Raw genomic sequence first — 27,908 nt, forward strand, 5'->3', positions numbered from 1 at the left:
CCTACACATTACACATATCATCACAAAGTGTTAAGGAAGAAGAAGCAGAACTGTTAGTGAACCTTACTGACATCAGTTATTCATATAATCGTAATCATCGAGGTGTGTATTGATGGATTTATCTCCAATAAATTGACAAGGGCAGAGATGCCAACCCTAATTTAGCCCAATTAGTATTTTGGCCAAAAACTGATGCAACATTAGTATTTTGGGGCCAAAAATAGTATTAACTTTTCCAAACAATTTTCATATTAAATAAGAAATGTAAATATATAGTCTATGACCTTGTGATTATCATTGTACTCACCTAAATTAGTAGTAAGTATCCACATATAGCTTGATACTGAATAAAATGTGGCTGTAATTTATTGTGTATGGTACTTATGCTATTTGATAATTTAATTTAATGTATTATTTTTAAAATTCGTATATTTTTACTGCCATCGTACTCGTGTATTTTGTGTTGTTTTATCGTAACAAATACGATAGAATCGTATGGGTTGGCACTTCTGCAAGGGACCTCACTTATCCATACATACCTACACATGTTAATGTTTAAGATGGCTTTCTCCAACACTATGGCTAGAGGATTCCCTATGACCTCAGTTATCCATACATTCTACTCATTTGATAGTGTTTGAAGCAAGTTTCCTTTCAATATCAACAGGAATGGCTTCATGACGTCAGTTGTTTATACATACTACTCATCTGATAGTGTTTAACACACATATCCTACCCATCTGACAGTGTTTAACACTCATATCCTACCCATCTGACAGTGTTTAACACGCATATCCTACCCATCTGACAGTGTTTAACACTCATATCCTACCCATCTGACAGTGTTTAACTGCATATGCTACCCATCTGACAGTGTTTAACATGCATATCCTACCCATCTGACAGTGTTTAACACGCATATCCTACCCATCTGACAGTGTTTAACACGCATATCCTACCCATCTGACAGTGTTTAACACTCATATCCTACCCATCTGACAGTGTTTAACTGCATATGCTACCCATCTGACAGTGTTTAACATGCATATCCTACCCATCTGACAGTGTTTAACACGCATATCCTACCCATCTGACAGTGTTTAACACTCATATCCTACCCATCTGACAGTGTTTGTACAGTAAAGTTGAACACAACTCTGGCAATTCATAAGTTTACATGGACACCATTCAGACGAGACCACCTATAGACTCTGTGCCTATACATGTCCTGTCACAGTTTTCTCTTTTTAAGATCGGGCTCATGAATGTCCTCATCCCAGTCAACATCATCTGTGAGAGCCAGCATGTCTTCACTGGTAAAGTTGTCATAGAAGTCATCTGAATCAAAGTCGTCATCCTGGGTCGTTGAGTCCTGTGAGGGCTTGTCTCCACTCTTTGTCACAAAGAATTGGTCAATATTTGACTGACGAGCGCTGTGTTCTGAAAGCAGGATAGTAATGATTGAGAGAGAGGGAGGGAGGGGTGAGAAGGGGAAGGGGAGAAGGGGGAGGTGTGACTTGGAGAAGGGGGAGCTATGGGAGAGCTGGAGGTATATAGAGGGGGATCAGTATCATGTAAAGAGTTACCCCTCTTCCTGAAGCATACTAAACATGTCTTTGGAAAGACAGAATTCTGGTTGACGCTGCCTAGATCAGTGTTCCAGTCATATCACAGCATGTAAACATTACGTGGGAGGGGGAATTTCTACTTGGAGACTTCAGCTGTATGAGGGAATGTGAGCTTGAGAGGATAAGAAAACTCACAACGGTCAAACACATGTACCTTGCTAACAAATCTGAACATAAAATTAGGCTCAATTTGGGATTGAAACCCAAACTCAAACTTCTGGCAAGCCCAAGGGAGGCAACTCTGCACAGTTATATGCAGGTCCACAGAAAACTGAGCAACCCAAAAAATATCCAAACAAGTCTTTGCTACTAACATGGCAATGTCCCCCGCCGCTAAAGAAGAATGAAATATAACATATTTCCTAGTTTTTATCTTTTGGTCACGTAGAAGATTACCTTTTCTGTAATGTAGTTTTAGTCATGGTCACTTCTCAGAATCCTCTCCTAATTCTGAGGTGAGGTGAGGTGAAATTGGGTTTAACGTCGTGCTTGGGAATATTTCGCTCATATGACAACGTGCTTGCGAGTGTATGTGTATGTGCGGCTGCTTGTACTAGCCCAGACTGAAGCTGGTTTTATAGTGCTAGCCCACTGAGATACCATGCCGCAGTGAAGCATGATAACCCCACTCAGACACATTATACTGACTCCGAGCCGACCAGTCCTTGTTGTACCCATTAATGCCGAGCGCCAGGCAGGGACCAACAAGTACCATATTTTAACGTCTTTTGGTATGACGCTGTCGGGGATCGAACCCGCGACCTTCCGCTCTCCTGGCGGACGCTCTAACCACTACACCACGGAGGCGGTCTCCTAATTCTGAAGATATTATAGGAGTATAGTAGATTTGAATGTATAGATGCAGATGCACACATCCACTGTCAGTATCAGTGTGTATTAGGGCTGGGACAGGCCCAAATATTCTACCCGGGTACCCCACCCCCTATTACCCTACCCTACCCTGATACCCGTTATGGCTAAATTTGGATGCAACGTTTTATAAGATATTGCGTTGACATAAGTTTGAAAAGTGGCCAAAGTGTCATGGTGACCTTGAAGATAAAGTCAAGGTCACCCAAATCGACTGGTGTCTGTGTAATACCCCCATGTAGGCTGTCACTAAATTTACAGACTTTGGCAACAACAGTGCGTGAGATATCTCGTTGACATATGTTTGAAAAGTGGTCAGTGTCGAGTGACCTTGAAAATAAGGTCACAGTCACCCTAATTGAATGGTGTCTGTGTAATACCCCAATGTAGGCTGTCACTTAATCTGAAAAACATTGGGTACATGAGATATCGTGTCAGGAGTTTGAAAAGTGGTCAAAGTGTTGTGGTGACCTTGAAAATAAGGTCAAGGTGACCCACATCGACTAGTGTTTGCGTAGTCACCAATTTGAAGACATTGGGTACAGCGGTTAATGAGATGTTGCATTAACAAGAATCGGGACGTATGTATGCTGCTGAATACGTAGTGCCCTGTTCCGCGTTATGGCGGGGCACAATAAGTGCACCTCTTGTACATATCTGATCAAAATCCAACTCAAGGTTATCAACCTGTTCTGTGTAGCTGTTTTGCTGGCGATGTGGCAGGAGATGTTGACGGTTTTGGAGACTCTTCATTGGGCTTATCACCTTCCTCCTCTTCTTCCTCAATGAAGGAGTCCTCAAAATAACCCATGATGTCCTTTGATCTAGAATCCTAAAAATAATATGATATGTATTTATCATAAATCAGGAGAATCCAACAAAATAATCACATATATTTATTACATTTAAATCGAAAATCCCACAAACAAAGACATATAATTATCCTCAGACCAAGCACGATACAAACAAAATGACAAGGTTTATTTTTTTATAGTTCCTCTATGAACATTTTGAAAGGAATACTCCCAATGGGTTTTACAAAAAAGGTCTTATCTATTGTTTGGCCAGTTTGGTTACAGCCATAAAATTTTTTAAAATCGGTTAGCTATTTGAAGCAAAAGATTGGTAAACTACAAGCTAAAGAAGTGCTAGTGAGCACACTGATGGATGAAGACACAAAACTGAAGCTCATATCAAAGATGTCAAGCTGAGATAAAATAGCTTGGAGATAGGTCAGGGAGGATGAGCATGGCTTAATGCCAGATCTGACCAGTATTTCAGTTGTATCACAGTGTGTCAGTTTGATGTGGTATGAAGACTTGGTCTGATGCAGCACCCAGCACATTTACTTCTTATCCTAGATCAATGGTTTGAAGACTGCATAGAAACTAAAAGGGGGTTCATATCTAATGTCACATTGGAAATATTTCAGCCATGCCATGATGAGTGTCACTAAGAAACATATTCAGCGTGAATCTTGTATTTGAATCCTAATCACAGATTTCTGGAATATCTGAGTGAATTGTGAGTTCACCTTCATGTGTGTAGTGTCTGCCTCTGAGAAGTTGTCCTTGGTAAGTCCAGCCTTACTCAGCACTTCCAGCTTGCTCTGTATGAGAGGCCTGGAAACAAACACAGGAGTAAGTTTTTGTTTTACACCGCTTTCAGCAACATTTCAGCAATATCACGGCAGAGGTCAGCAGAAATGTTCTTCACCCATTGTACACGTGTGGAATCGAACATGAATCTTCGGCGTGACGAGCTAACGCTATAACCACTAACATACAAACGAAAATTGGGAAGAAATTAGTGGTGATCCAATTAATTGAAATAATCGAGGATTGGTCGCAGTGACTAAACGACTAAGCAATCGATCACATTTTCTCATAATCGAACACAAACAATTCTGGAATACTTGTTTTCATCAACAATATTTTTCACAAGGTTGGTTTTGTCTGTTACATTTCATAAGCATTATAAGCTCGTTCCAAGTCATCACTGATATTATCTTAAAGACACCAAGAAATTTATGTTCCTAACATACTAGTCATCCTTTAGAGATGTGAAATTTTGCCCAAACCCCCCAAAATAACTACATGGTTTTCTTCCTTATTTTTTGTGCATTAACAAATTTCATAAATGACGCTAACCAATTATTTTCGATGATTGATTGGTGGTAATGAAGCAATCATCAATTATGAGAATTTAACCAATTCCAAACACTAGTAGATATAGAAATATCTAACGCTTGGCAAGAAGCAATTGAAGTTAAGAAACACTAAATTCCTGTTAATGAAAGGGTGGTGGAGTAGACTAGTGGTCAAGGTGTTCACAGATTCAATACCCATTCTCACATGGGTACAATGTGTAAAGCTCATTTTTGGTGTTTCTTGCCATGATATTGCTGGGATATTGTTGAAAGCGTCGTAAAACATTATTCATTCACTTGCTGTAGGTACACTTTAAGCCAAACCCTGCTATGAGGAATTTCTGATGCCATGAAATGATGGATGAAACATGTCCCTGGTATGTGTATGCCAGAATTTCACCATTAAAATATATTTTTCATCTGTCACTCATGTAAGAGTGACAAATCAATAACATGTTCAGTTCTAAGATTATGAGTATCCATTGTTATGTATTCTATGGAAATTCCCAGTCAGATGTACTTGTAGAGGTTTGTATAAAGACATCACAGAAGGGTTCTCATAGGGCATTTCTAAGTGCACAGTTTTAGATATTTTACACATGTTTCACTGATATCTGTTTAATGGTGCATGTGTAAAATGTAAAGGTAAACATGAATTTACAGAGAAACAGATTTCCCTAGCATTGCCAACTTGGTTCCCTTGTCAGGCAATTAGGAACAAATTATTACATTTCGTTTAAAATTGTGATCTTGTCCAATTTTATTCATGACACTAGTTTTAAAAGATTTCTTGACGTCACAGTCAACTTCATACCATATATAGTCATCAGCAGTTCCCTGGGCAACCAGGTAGTGGACATTGACACAGTCCATCTGCCCCAGACGGTGAGCTCGGTCTTCTGCCTGAACCAGGATCTGAAGACAACATTTTAAAAAACCCAAGTTGAACAGTGAAGGACAACATAAGACTGACAACATTCATCGTCATGGGAACATGAATCCTCTGAAGCACCAGTAAAATCTCCTTCTGTCAGCAAAGTTGGTTGTTCAACTCAGTTCTCACCCTATTCATGGTGGTCTGGGAATTATGTGAATTGAGAGCCTGGAGATCAATTCTAACCAAAATCTACTCAGGGTCAGTCAGCTAAAGGGGCGCGGTGGGGTAGCCTAGTGGTTAAAGCGTTGGCTCATCACGCCGAAGGCCCGGGTTCGAATCCCCACATGGGTACAATGTGTGAAGCCCATTTCTGGTGTCCCCCACCGTGATGTTGCTGGAATATTGCTAAAAGCGGCGTAAAACCAAACTCAGTCAGTCAGTCAGTCAGTCAGCTAAAAACTAGTTACTGTTTCATTCCTGGCCATCTGTCTACCAAATATAGAAAATCAGACTGTTCTTTCGCAATGTGAATCAGCTGATATAAACTATTCACAGATCCCTTGGACAGTTTGTTGATAAGATATATACATTAACAGTAAAATGCTTCCCACCTCGTTTTTGAAACATTTAAATAAACACTTAAATCATTCATTGTGGCCTAAAATTTAAAACAACAAAAAATTACACAACATCTATGGATAGTATGACTCAGAACCTTTTGCCAAAGATAGCATCTATATGTGATGGAATATAGTTCAGTAACTATGGTAACATCAGGGCGCCAGATAAGGGCCGTATCGGTGTATGTACGGATACAAAATATGCACGATACGGTCGCAAATAATTTAGAAAACGTAGCATGTACGCAACACAGCAATAGTGTACGGTCTTAGAATCATTTACAGACGTATTTAGATGACAAAAATATTGGTTTATTGTTTATTGACCTGTTTACACAAGACTATCAATGTTGTGGTGCATATATGAAACGAAACACAAGATTACTGATACGCCATTAAATTCCACTCAGTACTCTAAATGTACCCTTAAGGTTTTCCAGTACTTCTGTAGCGAAAAAATATGGAGTACGTACTCCTGATGTTGAAAAATTATCTGGAGCCCTGTACATAGTTCATGAGTACATACAACAACGGTATCAGAGTTCGGTGGAACTCCACAGCACGGTATTTCAGTTAGGTTTGTATCCCAAAGTATTACCATTGTGATGACACCATGGGCTATGATGCTGCAAAAACTTTTGAAGGGTGTGATGCAATTCTATTAAGCTATATATCTGGGTTGAAATTATACTAAATTAGCCATCCAATCAAATGTGAGCTTAACAGCCAGGGATATCATCAGTTGTCATTACTGTTGCAGGAGGTGACTAGCGGCATCGGGTAGTCAGACTTGGTGACTTGGTTGATACATGACATCGTATCACAATTACGTAGATCGATGCCCATGATGTCAATTGTCATACTCGATTATTTACAGACCCCCGTCATATAGCTGTAATATTGCAGAGTGGGGTGTTAATCATCTAACAAACTTCTAAACAAATCTTTGTTGGAGAAAATAAGTCCAGGATATGGATCATCATAGAACTAAGATACAATAAACTGGATAAACAGGATGACATTCAAGTCACATAGTACAGTCTTCACTGGCAAGTTTATGCTGAAAACATGAACTGACTTACAATATTTTAAACTGAAGCCATAGTGAGGTCCCACAAAAGGATTTTCTACCAGGTCCCTACATACCTCAACCATTCAGATTCTGGCCGAGACTTGTGCCAGATCTAGAACTACCATAGATCAGCTTACTCTACAGTAAGTAAAACTACATTTAAAAGCAATATCTAAGTTTGGTAAAACTGCCCATGGTGAATTGGTACACTTGAAAATCATTTCACTCTTATCTTTGTCTGAGAATCTAGTAAACATGTAATTTTCTGAATAAAATTGATATTTTATACTTATCCTGACTCATGCTTATTGCTTGTCTCCCTTTCCTTCCGAATGCTAGTGGAACACTTGAATCCCCTTTTGAAGCTCCCTTCAAAAAAGCGGACGTAAAATCACTTACCAGGAGTCACCTCCCTTCCGGGGTTTTGGCGGGAAACGGCGCCACCTGTCTCCCATGCTCTTCACTCTCTCCATATTTTATAGCCCGACACACTGATTTACTGCTGGGAAATCCAGAGTGCCGTAAGAGGGGAGGTTGGGAGGGCTAACCTCATGAGTCAGGATAAGTATAAAGTATCAATTTTAGTCAGAAAATTACATATTTTTCCTTATCCTGACTCATGCTAATTATGCTTGCAGAATCCGTCGGAAACGGTGGTGGGTCAGGCCACGTTCTGGATTCACTGGTTGTAGATTTACGTCCTGTATTACCCCCCATGGGAACTTATGACGGCACTGCTGAAGATTCTGTTCTTTTAACTTCTCTCTGATGAGTCTGGGGGGACTACAACTTGTCAGATTTCTTCCGAAACTTCTCCTGACATTTTCGTGTGGATTTTAGATACTAATATTCCATTAGTTATCTATTGCAATTCAATCTCTTGATGCGGGCATCAAGTGGAGATGCGAGCCTTCTTCATGTACAAGTATGTCCTATACAAGTACAGGGTCTATCACTCATGCTAGTCTGTCCTAGACGTGTGAATGGACTTATAACCATTGCTCTCCAGAGCGTTGGTTTTCACAAGTCACCTGATAAAAGGGGTGTGATTTACTCAGCGCCTTTGTGGAACCGTTAGTTGTTGTGCTACAACAAGTGGCCCAAACTGGTGAATGCCTGAGAAGTCTTCGGTGGCAATGTCTCTGAGGTAGTGGTTGGCAAACACTGTGTTCAATCTCCAAAAGCAGCCCTCCATTATAGTTGTTATCGAGCAGTTTCCATGCAGAGCAAGTGTTGACGCCAGGGCTCTGACTTCATGTGGATTGGAGTCTCGTGGAGGCTCAAGTCCTGCTGCTTTATAGGCTCTTAGTATAACGGCTCTCAATCCAGATCAATATCGTTGTCCGAGAGACTTCCGTGGACGTCTCGGTGGATAAGGGGATGATTGAATTTTCATCTCCTTGTTTTAGTTCTCTGTAAGTAGACTTTAAGTGCTCTGACTGGGCATAAGGATAGATCCTGCTTATCCTGTGGCCCAAGGACTGTAGATAGTGCTGGGATGTGGAACTGTCTGTCAGGCTGACCAGGAAGATGGTTCTTGGCGATAAAATCCCATCTTAGTCCAAGATGTACGATGTCACGATGTCTTTATTCAAATTGTGTTCGTTCAAAGTCCAGAGCATGTATTTCTGACATCCTTGCAGCTGTTGCTAGGGCGATCAGGAACAGTGTTTTCTGAGTTAGTAGTTCAAAGGGTGTCCATTCTAGAGGCTCGTAGGCATCACTGGTGAGATGTTGTAGAACTATGTTGAGATCCCAGGCAGGAGCCTTAAATTTCTTTTGTTGGTCTTCCAACTTGAACGAGCGTAGTAGTGCCAGAATCTCTGGTACTTTGGTCAGCTTGATACCCGTTTTCATGGTGATAACTGTACTGAGGGCAGCTAAGTAAGTTGAGAGTGTTGAACCTTTTAAGTGTCTCGTCTGTCTTAGATGACATAAGTATTCTGCCACTTGAGGATGTGTTGCCTTTCCTCTTTGCATATTGTTCAAATCTCTGCCACTAATCGTCGTACAAGTTGCGAGTTGATCTGCGTAGAGCTAGTGTACCTGCCTTCGCTGCTCTGGCGGAGTACCCTCTAGTCTTCAGGCAAGCTTCAATACGCTCCACGCGTGTAACTGGAACAGTGTCGGGTTCCCGTGAGCTTGCTTGGTGTGTGGATGGACGAGTAGGTTCGACCATTCTGGTAATTTCAGGGTTGGACTTCCGAGTTCTTGTATGAGGACGGGAAACCATACCCTCGCTGGCCAGTAGGGCGCGACCAAAATTAGTTGCAACATAGCCGTCTGCTTGATTTTCTGTAGTACTTGTGGTAGCAGTGCAGGGCAGAGGCGGAAGCGTGGCGTTTAGTCTTCCCATGAGATTCCTGTTGCCCATGAGATGCTTAGTTTGTTGAACTTTGTTCTCTATTGCCCATGCCTGATGATCTGGAATGCGGTGCAGATCCATTCGTTGGGGATAGCTGTTTGTTGAACTTAAGTTCCAAACAGGTCTATTAGTGTGGCATCCTATAGTCTGTCTGATGAACTGGAATGCTTCTGGATGCAACATCCATTCCGTCGATCTTGTTGATTGTTTGTTGATGTAGCAGCGCCACTGTGGAGTTGTCTTTCCATGACTGGCGATGGTATGCTGGACCAATGTTGTAAGCGTTGATTACTGCTTTCATCTCCAACAGATTAATGTGACTTCTGATCTGGCTTCGACCACTTTCCTGCTGCCGCCGTTGTTGAAGTCGCACCCCATCCTTGTAGGGGAGGCATCCACGTAGAGATGAGTGTTACCTCTGTCAAAAAGTTCCTCATGTAGCGTTCGACTTCGAGTCCACCATAGGAGATATGGTTTCAGACTGTCCGGTAGTATTAGCGGATCTGAAGACTGTCTGAGTAGTAGCCTTCTTACTTGTAGTGGGTGCAACTGTGATCTCCCTCCTGCAAGTCATGTCTTGAGCTGAGGTGAGTAGACCGTGAGTAGACGATGATCTCTTATGGCCTCCGGCGTTCACCACTGGTACATCGACCTGCTCCCGAGAAACGTTCAGCAGTTAAGAATATCTGCAGCAGTGGTTAACACACGGTTATCAGCGCAATCACTCGATTTAGACATGACTTGTGAATACCTTCGTACCCAGTCCTTAGCACATGATTTAATTCAACCGAAGTTAAATTTACACAAAACTTACAGCAGGAGCTGAAAGAACATGAAACAGTGCAATTAGGACATAATAAATGAGGGTCAGCCACAGACACTAGGTACCTACAACGAATACAAGTTTTCATCAAATGTAAACATGAAGAAAACACATGTCAAACAACAGAAAATTTAGATCAAATTTCAAACCGTAATGTAGAATATAATCCTAAAAACCGTATACAGCAATAATTTTGATGTAAGGTCCGAATATATAGAAGGATATGTGCCGTATAGGGACCCAGGTGCTCTCACAACCGTCCTCAAGGGCGAAGGAGAGAGTGACAAATATGGCCAATCATGAGACCATTTGGACGCCAAAAGGGAGGAAAGGGACGCTACTCGTGGGTGAGTGATTTTATGTCCACTTTTTGGAAGGGAACTTCAAGGGATTTCAAGGAGTTCCACTATGGGTGAGTGATTTTATGTCCACTTTTTGGAAGGGAACTTCAAGGGATTTCAAGGAGTTCCACTATCATTCGCAAGAGGAAGGAGACAAGCATAATTAGCATGAGTCAGGATAAGGAAAAATATAAGCTCTGAATGTTCTCAAATAGTTATCATAGAAGTACCCCTGGGTTCCAAAACAGCTCGGCAAATATAACGACAGAGGCGGCCGCCATGTTGAGTCCTGCGTTGGCGGCGGTGATGGACAGGACAGCCACTCTCACAGACTCACTGGTCTGAAACCGTCTACAGTAGATATTCCGCTGCTCGGAGGAAGTCTTGCCATCAATCCGAATAAACTCAGGACCATTCTGAATTGGACGAAAACAAAGTATTCAAAACAAGAGACATCAAGATAAGCTTGGAAAGTAGGTATACATAGAATGTTGTGTCTAGAATATAACCTAGGACTTTGATGCATGTTTTCACCACCTTCCAGATCGGCTTAACTTACAAGACACAATGGCATCTTATGGATATCGTTCACCTTACAAGACACAATGGCACCCTCTGAAGTCCGCTTACCTTACAAGACACAATGGCATCCTCTGACTGTCACCTACCTTACAAGACACAATGGCACCCTCTGACTGTCACCTACCTTACAAGACACAATGGCATCCTCTGACTGCTGCTTACCTTACAAGACACAATGGCATCCTCTGAATGTTATAAACCTTACAAGACACAATGGCATCCTCTGAATGTTGCTCACCTTACAAGACACAATGGCATCCTCTGAATGTCACCTACCTTACAAGACACAATGGCATCTTCTGAATGCCGCTTACCTTACACGACACAATGGCATCCTCTGAATGTCACCTACCTTACAAGACACAATGGCATCCTCTGAATGTCACCTACCTTACAAGACACAATGGCATCTTCTGAATGCTGCTTACCTTACAAGACACAATGGCATCCTCTGAATGTTATAAACCTCACAAGACACAATGGCATCCTCTGAATGTTGCTCACCTTACAAGACACAATTGCATCCTCTGAATGCCCCTTACCTTACACGACACAATGGCATCCTCTGAATGTTATAAACTTCACAAGACACAATGGCATCCTCTGAATGTTGCTTACCTTACAAGACACAATGGCATCCTCTGAATGCCGCCTTACCTAACACGACACAATGGCATCCTCTGAATGTTGCTTACCTTACAAGACACAATGGCATCCTCTGAATGTTGCTTACCTTACAAGAAACAATGGCATCCTCTGAATGTTGCTTACCTTACAAGACACAATGGCATCCTCTGAATGTCGTCACCTTACAAGACACAATGGCATCCTCTGAATGTCGCTCACCTTACAAGACACAATGGCATCCTCTGAATGTCGCTTCACCTTACAAGACACAATGGCATCCTCTGAATGCCCCTTACCTTACAAGACACAATGGCATCCTCTGACTGTCGCTTACCTTACAAGACACAATGGCATCCTCTGAATGCCCTTACCTTACAAGACACAATGGCATCCTCTGAATGTCGCTCACCTTACAAGACACAATGGCATCCTCTGAATGTTGCTCACCTTACAAGACACAATGGCATCCTCTGAATGCCCTTACCTTACGACACAATGGCATCCTCTGAATGTCGCTCACCTTACAAGACACAATGGCATCCTCTGAATGTTGCTCACCTTACAAGACACAATGGCATCCACTGATATGTCGGCTCACCTTACAAGACACAATGGCATCCTCTGAATGCTACCTACCTTACAAGACACAATGGCATCTTCGACTGCATCCAGCATCTCCTGATGATGTGCGAACACGATGATTTTCTTGTCCGACTCCAGCATATCCAGTATGTAGTCTCTGCAAGAGTGAGTGAGTGAGTGAGTGAAGCAAGCAAGTGAGCTGCTCTTCCTAGTTGAGAAATTACACAGGAAATAGATTTTTGATAAAAATGTTGATGAGGTGTTAAGAAGAGGTGTTAAGAAGGTGTTTCCAGTTTGGCAGTTTGAACTGTTGACCGATCATGACAAGATTCCCACCTGACAGCCTTTGTCTTAGCAGTGCAGGTGTGATGGAAGTACTCCAGCAAGGCTCCTCGTTTCTCCATCCCCTGAAACAACACATACAGTGCCAGTAATGATGATATAGGAAGACAGAATTGATGTGTGAATTTCAATTATACATTTTCTCAAAAGTATAATTATTTATCCATGCCAAAAATGTCATCATTGATGCCGAAGTTCCAAACAACACTGTACGTCTTGCACAATGCCAATGCTGATGCCTCTCATTATCTGGAGGAATTATGACTGAAATATTCAGAATAACAATTTCACTCAATTTGACTGAAATCTAAATTCATGTAATCAATTAATACCATGATTTTAAATATATCAACTGCCATCTCCCGACTTTTGAAGAACAGTAAAAAGAGCTTTTCATGTTGTTTGTTTACGTCAATTCAAACTGTCAGCTTTGTGTGATTGATATTCTAAAGCCAGGTATCAGAAAGATCTTAAATCTTGGTGAAATCCACAAGCCCTCGAAAAGTGAGTGAGCAAGTCAGTATGATTCTACGCCGCTTCTAGCAATATTCCAGCAATATCACGGCGGAGACAAAGAAATAGGCTTTACACACTGTACCCATGTTGGGAATTGACCCAGGGTCTTTGGCATGACAAGAGAACACTTAGACCACTAGGCTACACCACCGCCCAGCCCAGGAAGATGCCAACATGGTGTGTCAGCCTAATGTGGGAGAAATGGCAAAATTGATGCAGGTTCTACACATTTATTTCTTTGGTGATACCTACAAACAGAGGTATGGTACTGACAAGTCCAGAACTAAACTACGATTTGAACCCTTAGCTCAAAGGATCTTGTTGGTGAAAATGAACTCTGTGACTTCCAAACATTCACCTTGAGGTTCTTGTGATCAAGGAGTTTGGAGGAGTTCTTCAGGTCCTTGTTGGATTTGATGGACTGCGGATCCAGCAACACCATCTGACGGACCTTAGCTGGAAGCTGGGACAACACATCCTTCTTCTGTCGCCTTCAACCAGGAACTTTAATCAGAACTGCCTTTCAAAGGCTTATGAGCTGACTGAATGTTAGTAGTCTTACCCTGCACATCACACTATCCTTACTAAAAGACAGCAGCCTGTTAAAAATGTAATTTTTAGAGTAAAATTGATATTTTATACTTATCCTGACTCATGCTCTTTTGCTTGTCTTCTTCTTCTTGCGAACATAGTGGAACACTTGTATCTCCTTATTTGAAGCTCCCTTCAAAATAAAATCACTAATTGGTACTCACCACGAGTTGCTCCCCTTTGTTTCCCTTGGCGGGAAGGTGTAAGCCACCCTCTGGCCATGTGCTCCACTCTCTCCTGATTTAGCGAGCCCAACACTTGAACTTACAGGGAAATCCAAAGTGTTATGTGGGGAGGATGGGAGGGCTAACCTCATGAGTCAGGATAAGTATAAAATATCAATTTTACTCTAAAAATTACATATTTTTCCTTATCCTGACTCATGCTCTTTACTTGTAGCATCCTCTCGAGACGGAGGTGGGTAACAGAATACTTTGGATTTATAATTAGTGATTTTGTATAGATATACTGTAATATCCCCTACGGGAACTTCATGAAGGCTTAGATTTAGGATGTTTCCTGTATAAAGAAAACCATAGGTTATATAAAGCCATTAAAGGGGAATTACATTATGAATATATTGAACAACACATATAAATTATATATATATATATAGGTGACTCTGATAGAGGCACTGAAATTGACTATACCAAAGTATATGCTTAAGGTTGAATACTTAAGCTGAACATATATACATAGCCCTAAAACTCCGTAGAGTTATAAGCTAGATGAGTATGTATAAAATACATATTAATCTTGTGAGGATAATATTTTAACGCCCTCACGAGGACTGTCAGTTGCTGGCGAGGACCAGTGGTCGAAAATGGTGAATGCCAGAGACATCTTCTGTAGTGATGTCTCTCAGGTAGTGATTAGCAAATACCATGTTAGATTTCCAATAGCATCCTTCCATAATCGTGTTCAAGGAACAGTTACCGTGTAGAGGCTTAGGGTAGAGGCCAGTGCCCTGATCTCATGTGGATTTGATGCTGTTGGTGGGTCCAAACCTGCTGCCTTGTAGGCCGCGGAGAATGACAGTCCTTATCAAATAGATATTGTGGTCCGTGACACTTCTGTTTGATTCGTGGGCGATAAGGGGATGAATAAGCGTTTGAGAAATCTTCTCCTTGTTTTGGATCGTCGTAGAAATAAACTTTGAAGCTCTTACGGACACAGTGATAGGTCTTGTGTATCTTGTGATCCGAGAATAGAGGATAAGCGCCCGGGATGTGGAATAATCTGTCTGGTTGACCTGGCAGTTGATTTTTTTGAGCGATGAAATCCCATCTTAATCCGAGGTGCGCTGTGTTATGATTGTCATCAAACTGTATCCTCGTAATCCAGGCGTGAATTTCAGACATTCTTGCTGCTGTGGCTAGCGATAGCAGAAACAGTGTTTTCTGTGAGAGAAATTCAAAGTTTATCGATTCCAAAGGTTCATAGACCTCACTTTCGTGAGGTGTTGTAACACTACATTCAGATCCCAAGCTGGAAAATTGGAACTTCCGCTTTGGTCCTCCAATCGGGCTTCGTAGTAAAGGCCAGTAACTCTGGAGATCTTGTCAATTTGACACCCGTTCTCATGGTGATTACAGAACTAAAGCGGCGACAAGATATGTTGATATCGTTGAACCTTTTAAATGTTTGTTTTGGCGTAGGTAACACAAATAGTCTGCCACTTGAGGTTGTGAAGCCTCTCTTGCTGTAAACCCTTTCTTTGTTGCATAATTTTGAAACTGTGCCACTTGTCGCGTCGTACAAGTTCACGAGTTGATAGCGTAAAAACAAAAGCGTGACTGCTTTTACGCCCTGGCGAATATCCTCTCTTGTTTAAACACATTTGTATACAGTCCATAATGTGTAGTTGGAACATTGCTGGGTTTCCGTGCACTTGTTTGGTGTGAGGATGAATTAACAGGTTTCTTGGCGCTTTGGTAGCTCCAGTGTTGGTTGACCGATTTCTTGAATTAGTATGGAAACCACGTTCTGGCCGACCAGTAAGAGTAGCGACCAAAGTGAGTTGTAGGCTCTGTGTTTGTCTGATTTTCTGTAATACTTGAGGTATTATTGCTGGCGAAGCGATGCGCATTGAGGAAGCCTTCCATGATAGACTTAGGCGTCCGTTGCCCAAGCTTGGGGTCTGGGACTGGTGACCACGAATGTCGGTAGCTGATTGTTGAATCGCTGTGGCGAATAGGTCTATTAGCTCCTAATTGCTTGATTATCTGTGCAAAAATTTCCCTGTTGATCATCCACTCTGTCGGTGATGGTAGATGAGGCGAGAGAGCGTCTGCTAGTATATTTCTGGCTCGAGGAATGTGCACTGCTCTGACATGTAGATTTAGATCTTGTATTAAATCGAACAGTTGAAAGCTTAGGTTCAAAAGGTTCATCGATCTCGTTGAGCCTTGCTTGTTTATGTAGAAGCCACTGTCGAATTGTCTGTATGGATCATTAGGGCATTTTGTAGAAATGTGCTCCAATGTAGAATAGGCGTTGATTACAGCTTTCATTTCTAGACTGTTTATATAGGAGTTTGCATTCTTGCTGATTCCATAATCCTGATATCGTGTGGTTGGTGAGATGAGCTCCCCAACCTTGGGTGACAGCGTCTACATACAGATGGGTTTTGTATTCCTGCTCTGCTAAACAAATCCCTTCGCAGACATTCGATTTCTCGGTCCACCATAGTAGATGCGGTCTGAGATGTTTGGTAGACTGAATGGTTGTACATCGTTGAGATGTGCGTTGATGAGGACCTGTAGGGGCGTAACTGTAATCTGCCTGTGACAGTCATGTCTTGGGCTGATGTGAGAAGACCTAGTAGGCTCTGCCATTGTCGCGAGTGGTAGCGGAGAGAGTAGAGCTGGTGGAATGGTCTGCTGTATCTTGAATAGCGGTCTTCTGGTACCATAATCACGGTTAGCGATTTGTGATGAATCGAATACCTAGGAACTGCAGGTCTTGCGATGGTACTAGGTCCGACTTGCGTAAGTTTACTAACCAACCTAGTTGTGTTAGTAGCTTTATGATGTAATTTAACTGTAGTTTGAGGACGCAGTGGATCTTGATCTACTTGTATCCGTCGTCGAGGTAAAGCGCTGCGCGCGTAGCCCTTGGACGATGTAGAAATTTGATAATCGGTTTACGTTATCCTCGTGAATAGCCAGGGGGCTGATGATATTCGAATGGGAATTACTTTCCACTGGTAATGTAGCCCTTCTAGAGTAAATCGTGGGTATTTCCTGGAATCGGGATGAATGGGGATGTGCAGGTAGGCATCCTGTAGATCTATGCTGCCCATGTAGTCCATAGGACGAATCATCTGGTAACTGAGGTAAATGTATCATCTGAAACCGATTGGTTTCAAGTAGATAGTTGTTGTTGAAAAAGCTCATGTTGTAGATGAGTCTGTATTTCTCCGTGGAGTTTTTCTTGGGAACTAGGAAAACTGGGGAGTAGAAACCTGGTTCGGCGTTTGCTTGATCTATTACTTCTATGGCCTGTTTGGATAGGAGTGATGAAACAGCCTCTCTTATCTTTGGTAGTTGTTGCGCTTGTAAATCGAACTTGGGGGTTTGATTGTCAGCGAGGCTTAACCTGTAGGGGATCACGAAATCCGTGTTGAAGAATGTTGGAGGCGTAAGGGTCTTGCAATATTCCCCAGTTTTCCCAGTGTGTAGTTGGGCGTCCACCCACTTGAGCTGGCTGTACTGGAGCGGCTGGGGTGGAAGACTCCAGTCGTTCGAACCTGTGTTTCAGCGTCTATAATTGCGGGAACCTCTGGGTGTCCTGCCTCTTCCTGATCCTCCTCTATAGTTGCCATATAGAAATGAAAAGAATCTTTACCTCTAGAGCTGGCTATCTTCCTGTCTCTTGCTCTTTGTAGGCCCGTGAACTTAGATCTGCCTGAGTATCTTTGTGAAGTCTGGCGAATGGCGCTGGCTAGTGTGTCCATCGATCTAATCATAAGGACTTCCTGGAATCATAGAGACTTCATTGGCGACTTTGTCGATTTCTCCGTCAAAGATGGATGTTGTCGACCACCGGGGCTGTATAAAGTGGGGCTGTAAAGTTCTCCCCAATTACAGGAGGCGAGGCCCTTGGCGACGAGCTAAGGTCAATGCTGCTGAAACAGATGTAAGATGATCCGTTAAAAACTGCTGATCTTTCTTTTGCATAAGTAAGGCAGAATAAATCATTCTATCATCTTCCGTCGTGGAATCGAAATCTAGTAATAAGAGTCTCATTGATCGTCCTAGATCTATTTAACCCAAAGAACATCACGTCTCGTCATGGTTTCTATATGAGCCAACTTGCGATCATCCATCTTGTAAATCTTGTTCTTTACATCGCTGATGATCTTATAGTTCTCATCGATGTCCTGGGCCTTGTAGAATGAGTCCATGTTATCGCGTGGAGAACTTCTTGGCTTGAAAGTTGGGCAGATGTGGTGTCTGAACTTTTCGTAGCTTTCTGGAAAGCTGCATCTAGATTCTGTGGCACTGCCGCTTAATCCAGATTCGATCGGGGTAGAGTGATTGCATCTGGATCATCTTCCTTCATCAAATCGTCTGCGCTGTATTGCCACTTTTAGATGGTGATGTGAGATCTAGGTTATTGACCATCCAATACCGTATCTCTGCATCAGAAAATATGATTCCTCCATCATCCTCAAAACCATCATCATTAACAAATTGTAGATGCTCTTAGGGACTGCGTGTAGCTGTCTGTATATCTGATGAGGTTTGTGGTGATCTGGAGTTGACTTGTGCGCCGCTCTATGTGGAGATCTGGCCGAGTGATCGACCTGGTGATGAAGCGAAGTGGAGATCGTCTATGGGATGATCTTCTCGAGACTTGTGAGGTGAATGTTGATAGCTTAGCGAAGCTCTTCGGCGAGTCCCTCGATGTTCTTCTAGATGATGAGGATCTGGAATCATATGTCCTTCAGCGAATGCCTTCGCGAAGCTTCATTTTAGCGTCCGGTCCGGGGATCGATGATATGACCTTCCAGCGAAGGCCTCCGTGATGTCTGATGGTCTGAGTCCATATCTAGAGATGAAATCGAAGATGGTGATGATCTCTCCGCCGCCGAAGGCTGTACATCTAGGTCCTTCGTCCAAGGTGGTGCGGGGCTTCCTTCAGCGAAGGTGACATCGTCTTGGCTGCTACGTTGACGGGGGTGCCTCTGGGGTGCTGTCACGTTGGAGCCTTCGTCGGCTTCGGACCCTGCTTTGCGCCAGTTTGTAGTGGTCCTCCATGATGTTCATAATCTGCCGCATCATGTCTTCTGGGATGATCTGTGGCCGAAGTCGTCGGGCGTCTCTTTCTGCGATGGGGTTCACATCAATGGCGTCTGGCGTCGGTGTAGAGGCATCAGGCTGCATGGTGATCTCTGCAGAAGTCACAGTCGCTGACACCGATCGCTTCTTCTGCCGTAAGTCGGGGATGATTATCGGCTGATCATCGTAGAGGCCCAATTCTGCTGCTGGAACGATCTCGGCTGAGAAAGTTCTTGCTGTCTTCGTGGAATTTCCTTTGGAAGTCTGCGCTGCCCTGGAGTGTCCTCAATCTGCGTTGAGAGCGGCGATGAGGCCCTCTTAGACTTGGTCTGCAATGGCCGGGATGTCTGGGGAGGCCGGTCGTTTCTTCGAGGTAACGGACTGCGTCCCACGTTCCTCTACCGAAGGGGTCTCTAGCAGAACACCAGGCGGAGAGAGGTCGATCGCTAGCAGCTGACTGGATGGAATATCTGGACTCTCTGCCATGTTTTGCCCTTGTTTTAGGCGTGATCTATCTGCAGCGTCTTAAGGCGCAAAGATGATATTTATTAAATGCAGAATGAGATAAATTAATGCAGTAACTGCAGCGTGAATTAAGCGCCACGGTATAAACAACTAGGGCATATTACATGTGGATCGGAGGCAGAAAAACGTAATCTACAAATCGTGCAGATTTTCATCCACGTAAAGCTAGCTGAACAATCACGAATACACGTGAATAAACAGTAGAAATCGATAATTAATCAATACAAATAGTAAAGGATACTAGCTATACCTCTATAGTAACCTATGAGAGGTAAAAACTAAAAGATTATCAAAGGATATGGTGTGTAAGGAGACACGAGGCGCTCTCACATCCTGCTCACTGGGCGAAGAAGGAGAGAGTGAAGCACATGGCCAGAGGGTGGCGACACCTTTCCCGCCAAGGGAAACAAAGGGGAGCAACTCGTGGTGAGTACCAATTAGTGATTTTATTTTGAAGGGAGCTTCAAATAAGGAGATACAAGTGTTCCACTATGTTCGCAAGAAGAAGAAGACAAGCAAAAGAGCATGAGTCAGGATAAGGAAAAATATATGAGTTTGGGCCCAAAAAACCCTGAATTATATCTTACGGTGAAGATCCATGGTGTGAGGGTAAGTTCATACACAATCAACTATGTCACTGATGAAAGTGCAAACAAACAAACTTAGTATTCAAATTTATCTGTCATCTTAGTTAGGGTATGCTGGATAAGCATGGAGTTGTTTGAATACTGATACAAGATATCACCTCGTTCCTATGAAGACCACTTTCAGTTGTCTCACCTGATCATGATCCGTTCCTCAAGCAGCAGCTGAAGCTCCGCCATGTTGGATGCCCCCGAGAAGTCCCAGCCCCACGGTTGCTGAAACAACAGCCTGTGAAAATTTTGCTGAAACCACAGCCCGCACTAATGTTGCTGAAACCAGTCTGTGCAAATGTTGCTGAAACCAGTCTGTGCAAGTGTTGCTGAAACCACAGTCTGTGTAAATGTTGCTGAAACAACAGCCTGTGAAAATTTTGCTGAAACAACAGCCTGTGAAAATGTTGCTGAAACCACAGTCCGCGCAAGTGTTGCTCAAACAACAGCCTGTGCAAATGTTGCTGAATTAACAACAGCCTGTGCCAATGTTGCTGAAACAACAACAGTCAGTGAAAATGTTGCTGAAACAACAACTGCCTGTGCAAATGTTGAATAAACAACAACCTGTGTAAATGTTGCTGAAACAACAACTGTCTGTGCAAATGTTGAATAAACAACATGTGTAAATGTTGCTCAGAGATACAAATAAGCTGCGTATCTGCGTAAATTCCGCAAATATGTATGTGAAAACTCAATTTCTATTACATCTATTGCGTGCATTGCGTACAAATACGCTTATATTTTTGTAAATACTCAATAAATTTGATCTTACATGTGTACACACGAAATACGCATAACTGAGGTACATTGAGAGGTTCTATTTCAGCACATGAACAAACACGAAAACCGGCATTTAACTTTATAATATATTTACAATTAATGGAAAATTGCAAATACCCAATTGAGTTTGAGTGAGGTTGGTACAATTTATTTAGATACTCAAAGGAAAATTAGGATACCCAATTGTGATGAACACAAGCGAGTTGATAACTCAATGACCCAAATCTCCCATTTACCTGTTTCCCATCACAGTAGCGGACACCAAAGTCATGGAACTTGAACAGCGATGGAACCACAGCAACAATCTGTGTGTACAGCTCTGACGGACGAGACAGGGCCGGTGTCCCTGACAGCAACAACACCTTCCTGGCACTCTGACAACAGATCATGTTATCACATGTAGTGAATACATAGAGATTCTTACTTGAGTTTTATCTGTGATGTAAAACAATCAACACAAGACAATAAAGGTTTATACTTTTAGCAACAAGAGATAATTTGTTTGAAATCAAGAGATAAGAGCCTGAAATTGTAGTCATCAAAAATCACTTTTCATGAGAGAGGAAGAGTTGTAAGGAACAAAATATTAAGAGCATCCTTGTTTGAGGTGGAGGAACACAAAACATTCGTCATTAAAACAACCACTCATCCAGAATATAATAGGGTCGACCCCTAAGTCTTCAAAATGCCCCCACCCTCCTCCTCTTCACAATTTCTGGTGTCCCCTGCCATGATGTTGCTGGAATATTGCTAAAAGCAGCGTAAAACCAAACTCAGTCAGTCAGTCCTCTTCACAACTCAGTCAATCACACCACTCCACAGAATCCTTTGCCATACCACAATCACATCACACCACACCACACCACACCACATTACACCACACAACCACACCACACACATCACTACCACACCACTACCAGACATACCACACCCCTACCACACCACACCCAGCACATGCCATGCCACGCCATGCCACACTACACAAGACAACATAACACGTCACGTCACGCCACGCCATGCCGCTCCACACCACACACCGCTCCATGCCTCTCCACTCCACACAACTCTCCATGCCACACCACTCCACACACCACTCCATGCCACTCCACACACTACACAACACTCCATGCCACTCCACACCACACAACACTCCATGCCACACCACTCCACGCTCCATGCCACACCACTCCACTCCACACCACACACCATGCCATGCCACACCACTTCACACCATGCCATGCCACACCACTCCACACACCACTCCATGACACACCACTCGCCTCTCCACACCACACCGCCTCTCCACACCACACGCCTCTCCACGCCACACACGCCTCTCCACGCCACAGACTGCTCCACACCACATGCCTCTCCACACCACACGCCTCTCCACACCACTCTATGCCACTCCACACCACTCCTCTCCACACCCGCGCCATGCCACTCCAAACAATATGCCTCTCCATGCCACACGCGCTTTTTCCACACCACATGCCTCTCCACACCACACCTTCCACACCACATGCCTCTCCACTCCACGCGCTACATGCCTCTCCACACTACATGCCTCTCCACACCACACACCTCTCCCACACTACACTCTCTCACACCACACGCCTCTCCACACCATGCCATGCCACTCCACACCACACGCCTCTCCACACCACGCCATGCCACTCCAGACTACATGCCTCTCCACACCACATGCCTCTCCACACCACTCCACACCACATGCCTCTCCACACCACATGCCTCTCCACACCACGCCATGCCGCTCCACACCACACACCTCTCCACACCACACACCTCTCCACACTACATGCCTCTCCACACCACACCGCTCCACACCACAGAACGCTCCATGCCACACCACTCCATGCCACACACCACTCCACACCATGCCACATGCAACACACTACACCATACCACACTAAACAGACCTGAAGTATTGGCAGAGCAGCTTTTGTCCGAACAGTCTTGAAGTTTTTCAGGAAGTGGCACTCGTCCTTGAACGAAACAATATAAACATTAACACACATGCTACATGTAGACATCCACATGTAAAGTGGATTTAAGGATTCCTTTTTCCAACACAGTTCTTGCATGGGCATTGATCTACGCAATTGGGATACAATAACATGTGTCAAACAAATCAGCAAGACTGATCACCCAACCCCGTTCATCACCTCTTACGACTACTCTCTGCATTAAGATAACCTCATGCGGTTAGCTCAAACTGAACTATAACAAAGAAAACAGCTGCGTACAAAACACAAGCTCCTCCTCACCATTATGACCACCTGGAAGTGTTTCTTCTTGATGTCTTCAGCCTTCCGTGCCAGAATGTCGTAACTGACGATGTTCACCTGCCCCGAGGTACAACTGGACTTGCCTGACACCACAACATTGATCTCCTGGGGATCCAGACTCGGGATCCATCGCTGTATTTGCTGCATCATACAACATGATAACTACAGCGAGGGGAGTACATGGACCTGTTGGAGACACATCTATCAGCTTGGTCTGGCACTGATTTCACAGATGATAAAGCCAATAAAGAGACATTTATTGCTTGTTTTGCAAAATGTAATGCCAAATTCCTCTAAATTCAAGAAACTACATCCTCCATTTCTCCACAGCCCTCATTTCGGACCCCTTCCCATGGGGATGTAACAATACGGCAATACAGTGTTCACACGATATGAGACTCCCATACAATAGATCGATTTCTAACTCCTGTACCGATATACATCCGCTTCATTACAAGTTATTTTGATGTAAAAACGTGAATTTTAACAGAAACTGTTCAAGAACTAGTTTATGCAGATTCTTCAGTATTTCCTGGTCAATTATAAATAGCAGAATCTGCTGAGGGACCAAGCACTTATATGTTTTTCCCCCTACAATATCCAATTGTTGTAAAATCGAAATTTGAAAACAAATATTTCAGGGTTGTGATTCACAGAATACGAAATGATGAAATGAAAGTACAGCTTCAGAAACCAAATCGTTTCACACCCACGTTATCGAGATACATACGATACACATCGTATCGTGGGCTCCTCTTCCCTACATTCACTCAGATATTTTTCACATACACAGGTCTAGTACCCAGTCATCATGTAGAGTAGCTGTACATGAAGACCTACCTGAGCCCAGTCAAACCTGACAGAAGAAGGGGAGACAACCAGCAGGGGCCACAGGTGGCGATAGTAGGCTGCAACACAGATGGCTTGTATGGTCTTTCCAAGACCCATGTCATCGGCTAGCAGCACTCGGCCTTGCTTATGGATGGCAAAACTGGAAGTGAAAGCTTACAATACATAACCTGTTGTTTCAACATGTGAGCTTTCAGTTCCAAATTCAGTTTTATCTACAGTTAACCTAGCTCAACACGGGAAACAGTGTAGGTTTATCTCAATTCTACCATGACAAATCATAATGAACTCCTTTGTGTGTGAAGATATCAAGTAAAGGGACATGGTCCAAATGAGTCCAAAATTAAGAAAACACGGATACATGCCTTCTTTGATGGGCATTGTTGAAGAATGATGACAATTTTTATAGATATACAATTTCTTTTATTGTGAAAGGCAACGTTTCGACATAGATTATAATGTCGTTGTTAAGCGAGTGACACCCAATATGCTAAACAAACTAGAGGTTTTCTTTTTGCCAATATATTTTACTTCACTTCTGTATATGTCAGGTGTTATGATATGACAGTGTAGCAGACTAAATTCAACAGTGTACATGACACAGCCATCCTCAATTTTCACTGTGTTTTCAGCTTCCATTCTGTAATACTGTGGCACTCTGACTCTTTAAATCTGCTAACGACCCCTGTTCCTACCTGACACCGAGTCGCTGGAAGGGCATGAGGGCATCGACCAGTACAGAATCGACTTTGAGAGGTCAGCATCAGGGATGTCACTGGACTCGTAGGTGCCCCGGAGTTGCTTGGCAAACGTCTGCAGTACAGCTCTGGGGAGGGGCTCCAGCTGGACCTGGGGTTTCAGGGGGCTCACAGCCTTCACTGCAATATACACCATATGGAGTTTATAATGTATAGAACGCATGGTCTATATGTACTAATAAAGCCATTGATAATAATATACATCTGGCAGAAACAGTTTTTGATTGGATATCAAGGGTGAAAAGATGGTCCCCAGACAACCACAAGTCTTGATGTAATCAATCAACCATCCCCACCCCTCAGTGTCAAAATCCATCCAGGATGTCCTACACACTGCCAAATTAATCATGTTAATTTATCCTGTTCTCGAAGATTCCCAACCACACTTGGGCACAAAAAGGTCAAAATAGAGCAACTTCCACACCACTGCATACATATGATAGTAAGACATTCCTGACGACTAACTATTGTTAAAAACACAGGGTTACGACTTCTGCTGAATATTAACACGACAAAATGTAATAAAATAACAGCAATGTTTTACAATAAATTGCACTGCCATATAACAAAGCTGTTTTGTGTGTAAAGTTTGTTTTTGTTTGTTTATTGTTTAATGCCGCACTCAGCAATATTCAAGCTATACGGCCGCAGCCTGTAAACAATCATGCCTGGACCAGACAATTAAGTGATTGATATCAGCATCAGAACACGCAACTGGGATATGATGACATGCATCAACCAAGTCAGCAAGCCTGACCACCCGAACCCGTGAGTGGCAACTTAGGCAAGCAGGGGTTACCGATGATGAATTTCTTACCCGAATCTTCACAAGTACCAGCATAGGTAGTAGATTGCTGCATGTCTATTCTAACACAGAATCCAAACACAGTTTGCTGTTGATGCTAAGTGAAGTGCTAACTAATTAATTAATAAAGCAAACATGTGTTACTCACATAGGTTGTCATAATCTTCTAGCTTAAAGCTCCACTTTCTACTGACAGCATCTGGAAGAGAACAATGTCTGTCAGTGTAGTACCATCCTAGTAAATATCAGCAGCAGATGATGTCGGCCCAAACTGGAAGTTCTGGTAAACCATACTCTCCAGGTTCACAGTGACAGGAGATGATTGTTCTTCAATCTAACATGACATGATAAAAACATTCAAAACATTAAAATACAAACTTTCATCAAATGTTTACCATATAATTTTGTGTTGAGGGATTTAAATATCTCCACCAGTCCCACATGATAGCCAACGTCCACCCGGAACGTTTCCCTCGACTCCAACACACAATGTCCTTTCACTGTATTTTGGGAATAGAACACTTTGGCTGACACAGGATCTTTCTTAGTTCCAGACTGATATGAGCTACTTGTTGTGCTGGAGGAATTGGTTCTGGCATTTTTCCATCCACCAGATTTGTTCTGGGCAGAAGAACTGGAATAGCTGAACTGTTGAAACTGGTTACTGTGAAGTGATGCTTTATCTGTGGAAAGTGATCCTAGTGATGAAGAAAGGGGCTTTGAACTCTGCTGACAGGAGTTTGTCCCATTGCTTCTTGCAGTTGCCTGACCTAAACTGCTTGTTAGTCCTTTGTATCCTGGAAATTGAGGAGGTGCCTGAATGATATTGGTCGTAGTGACAGTCTGAACAAGAAGAGATGCTTTCTGTGGACTCTTTTGTTGACGTCGCTCCAAGGCTCGTCTGCGGTTTTCTTCTATCTTCCTCCTCTGTTCATCTGTAAGGCCACCGTTCTCCATTGATGCCTCTAGTAGTAGCAATACTGGAATTGAAATTCAAAATTTAAAACCAAGAAGGAATATTTAAATTAAATGGCATCATAAAATAGTAATTTGATAAATCTATAATTTTATTGGCATGTGTGACTATTTGTCTACCTTCTGCACTATATTTTATCAACCAAATCCGTAAATCTGACAAAAACTTTTCATCCAGTTAGCTAAATACATGCTGCGCCCGGTCTCTTTCATTGCGAGACCGAGTAGTATCAAAATACCACGAAAACAGGTGACGCCACTGACGGTATGTTATTCTATTTCTGTCACACGATTGTTCATCAATATAGGAAGTTGTTGTCTCGTAAGTAATTTAGTTCATGACTCATATGACTTTAACTGACGCCTTCATTTGTTATAATATAATCACATTAAATCTTTGTTAGATTAAGATGTTTCGTGATAATATCCAATCCATATTTGCCAAATTAACGAAGATATTCCGTTCTGGCAGTTACTACTAACCACTGTAACAAACAACTAGATATACTAGAGGCAGGATTCTATCTATAATAACACATCCAAACAAAATTAAAACAAAAGTCTTCCGACATACATTGAAATCAGTCCATGGCATCTGTTGAATGTTGTCAACTTTCGTTTTTGCCGCCATGATTGTCGTTTTCCTATGTATTTCCGGTTTGTTAATGTCGTTACAATCTGCATAGGAAAAACAGGATCTGTATTAATTTAATGTATACACGAAATATAGAGTCGTCAAAAATTAGTATGTAGCCAGTTGTATCCCAATATATTTATCACAATTGTTTGTGGAAGTCGCGCTGCCACAAAGTGTTTGTGCATTGCATGAGTTATCAAAGATGAACATTGTTCTCCTCGTTAAATTATCTTTCTTACCTGTTTGTTTTTAACATGAGAGTCCGTGAAGCACATACGGATTCAGTTAGGCACATTAGGCATGTTAGCCACAAGAGAATCTGATTAACCTGATTTATATAGATATGTCTGTGTGACCCTTCC

The 27,908-nt window shown here is 42.6% G+C and overlaps 1 protein-coding gene across 1 annotated transcript; it reads right to left on the reverse strand.

The window, feature by feature from the left end:
• Positions 1-739: 739 nt before the first annotated feature.
• On the reverse strand, positions 740-27,555 carry LOC124260579 (SWI/SNF-related matrix-associated actin-dependent regulator of chromatin subfamily A-like protein 1). Its single transcript, XM_046694904.1, is given in 18 exon segments — positions 740-1,440; positions 3,186-3,330; positions 4,033-4,120; positions 5,462-5,562; positions 10,976-11,161; positions 12,591-12,693; positions 12,873-12,943; positions 13,753-13,885; positions 20,576-20,655; positions 21,450-21,587; positions 23,154-23,219; positions 23,502-23,663; positions 24,363-24,513; positions 25,067-25,118; positions 25,121-25,249; positions 26,083-26,133; positions 26,330-26,914; positions 27,484-27,555. Coding segments are annotated over 17 exon segments (2,427 nt in total). The 5' UTR covers positions 26,892-26,914; positions 27,484-27,555; the 3' UTR covers positions 740-1,231.
• Positions 27,556-27,908: the final 353 nt, after the last annotated feature.

The sequence above is a fragment of the Haliotis rubra genome, unplaced genomic scaffold (assembly GCF_003918875.1).
Source record: "Haliotis rubra isolate DU_JTF1 unplaced genomic scaffold, ASM391887v1 Scf77, whole genome shotgun sequence".
Classification (NCBI taxonomy): Eukaryota; Metazoa; Mollusca; class Gastropoda; order Lepetellida; family Haliotidae; genus Haliotis; species Haliotis rubra.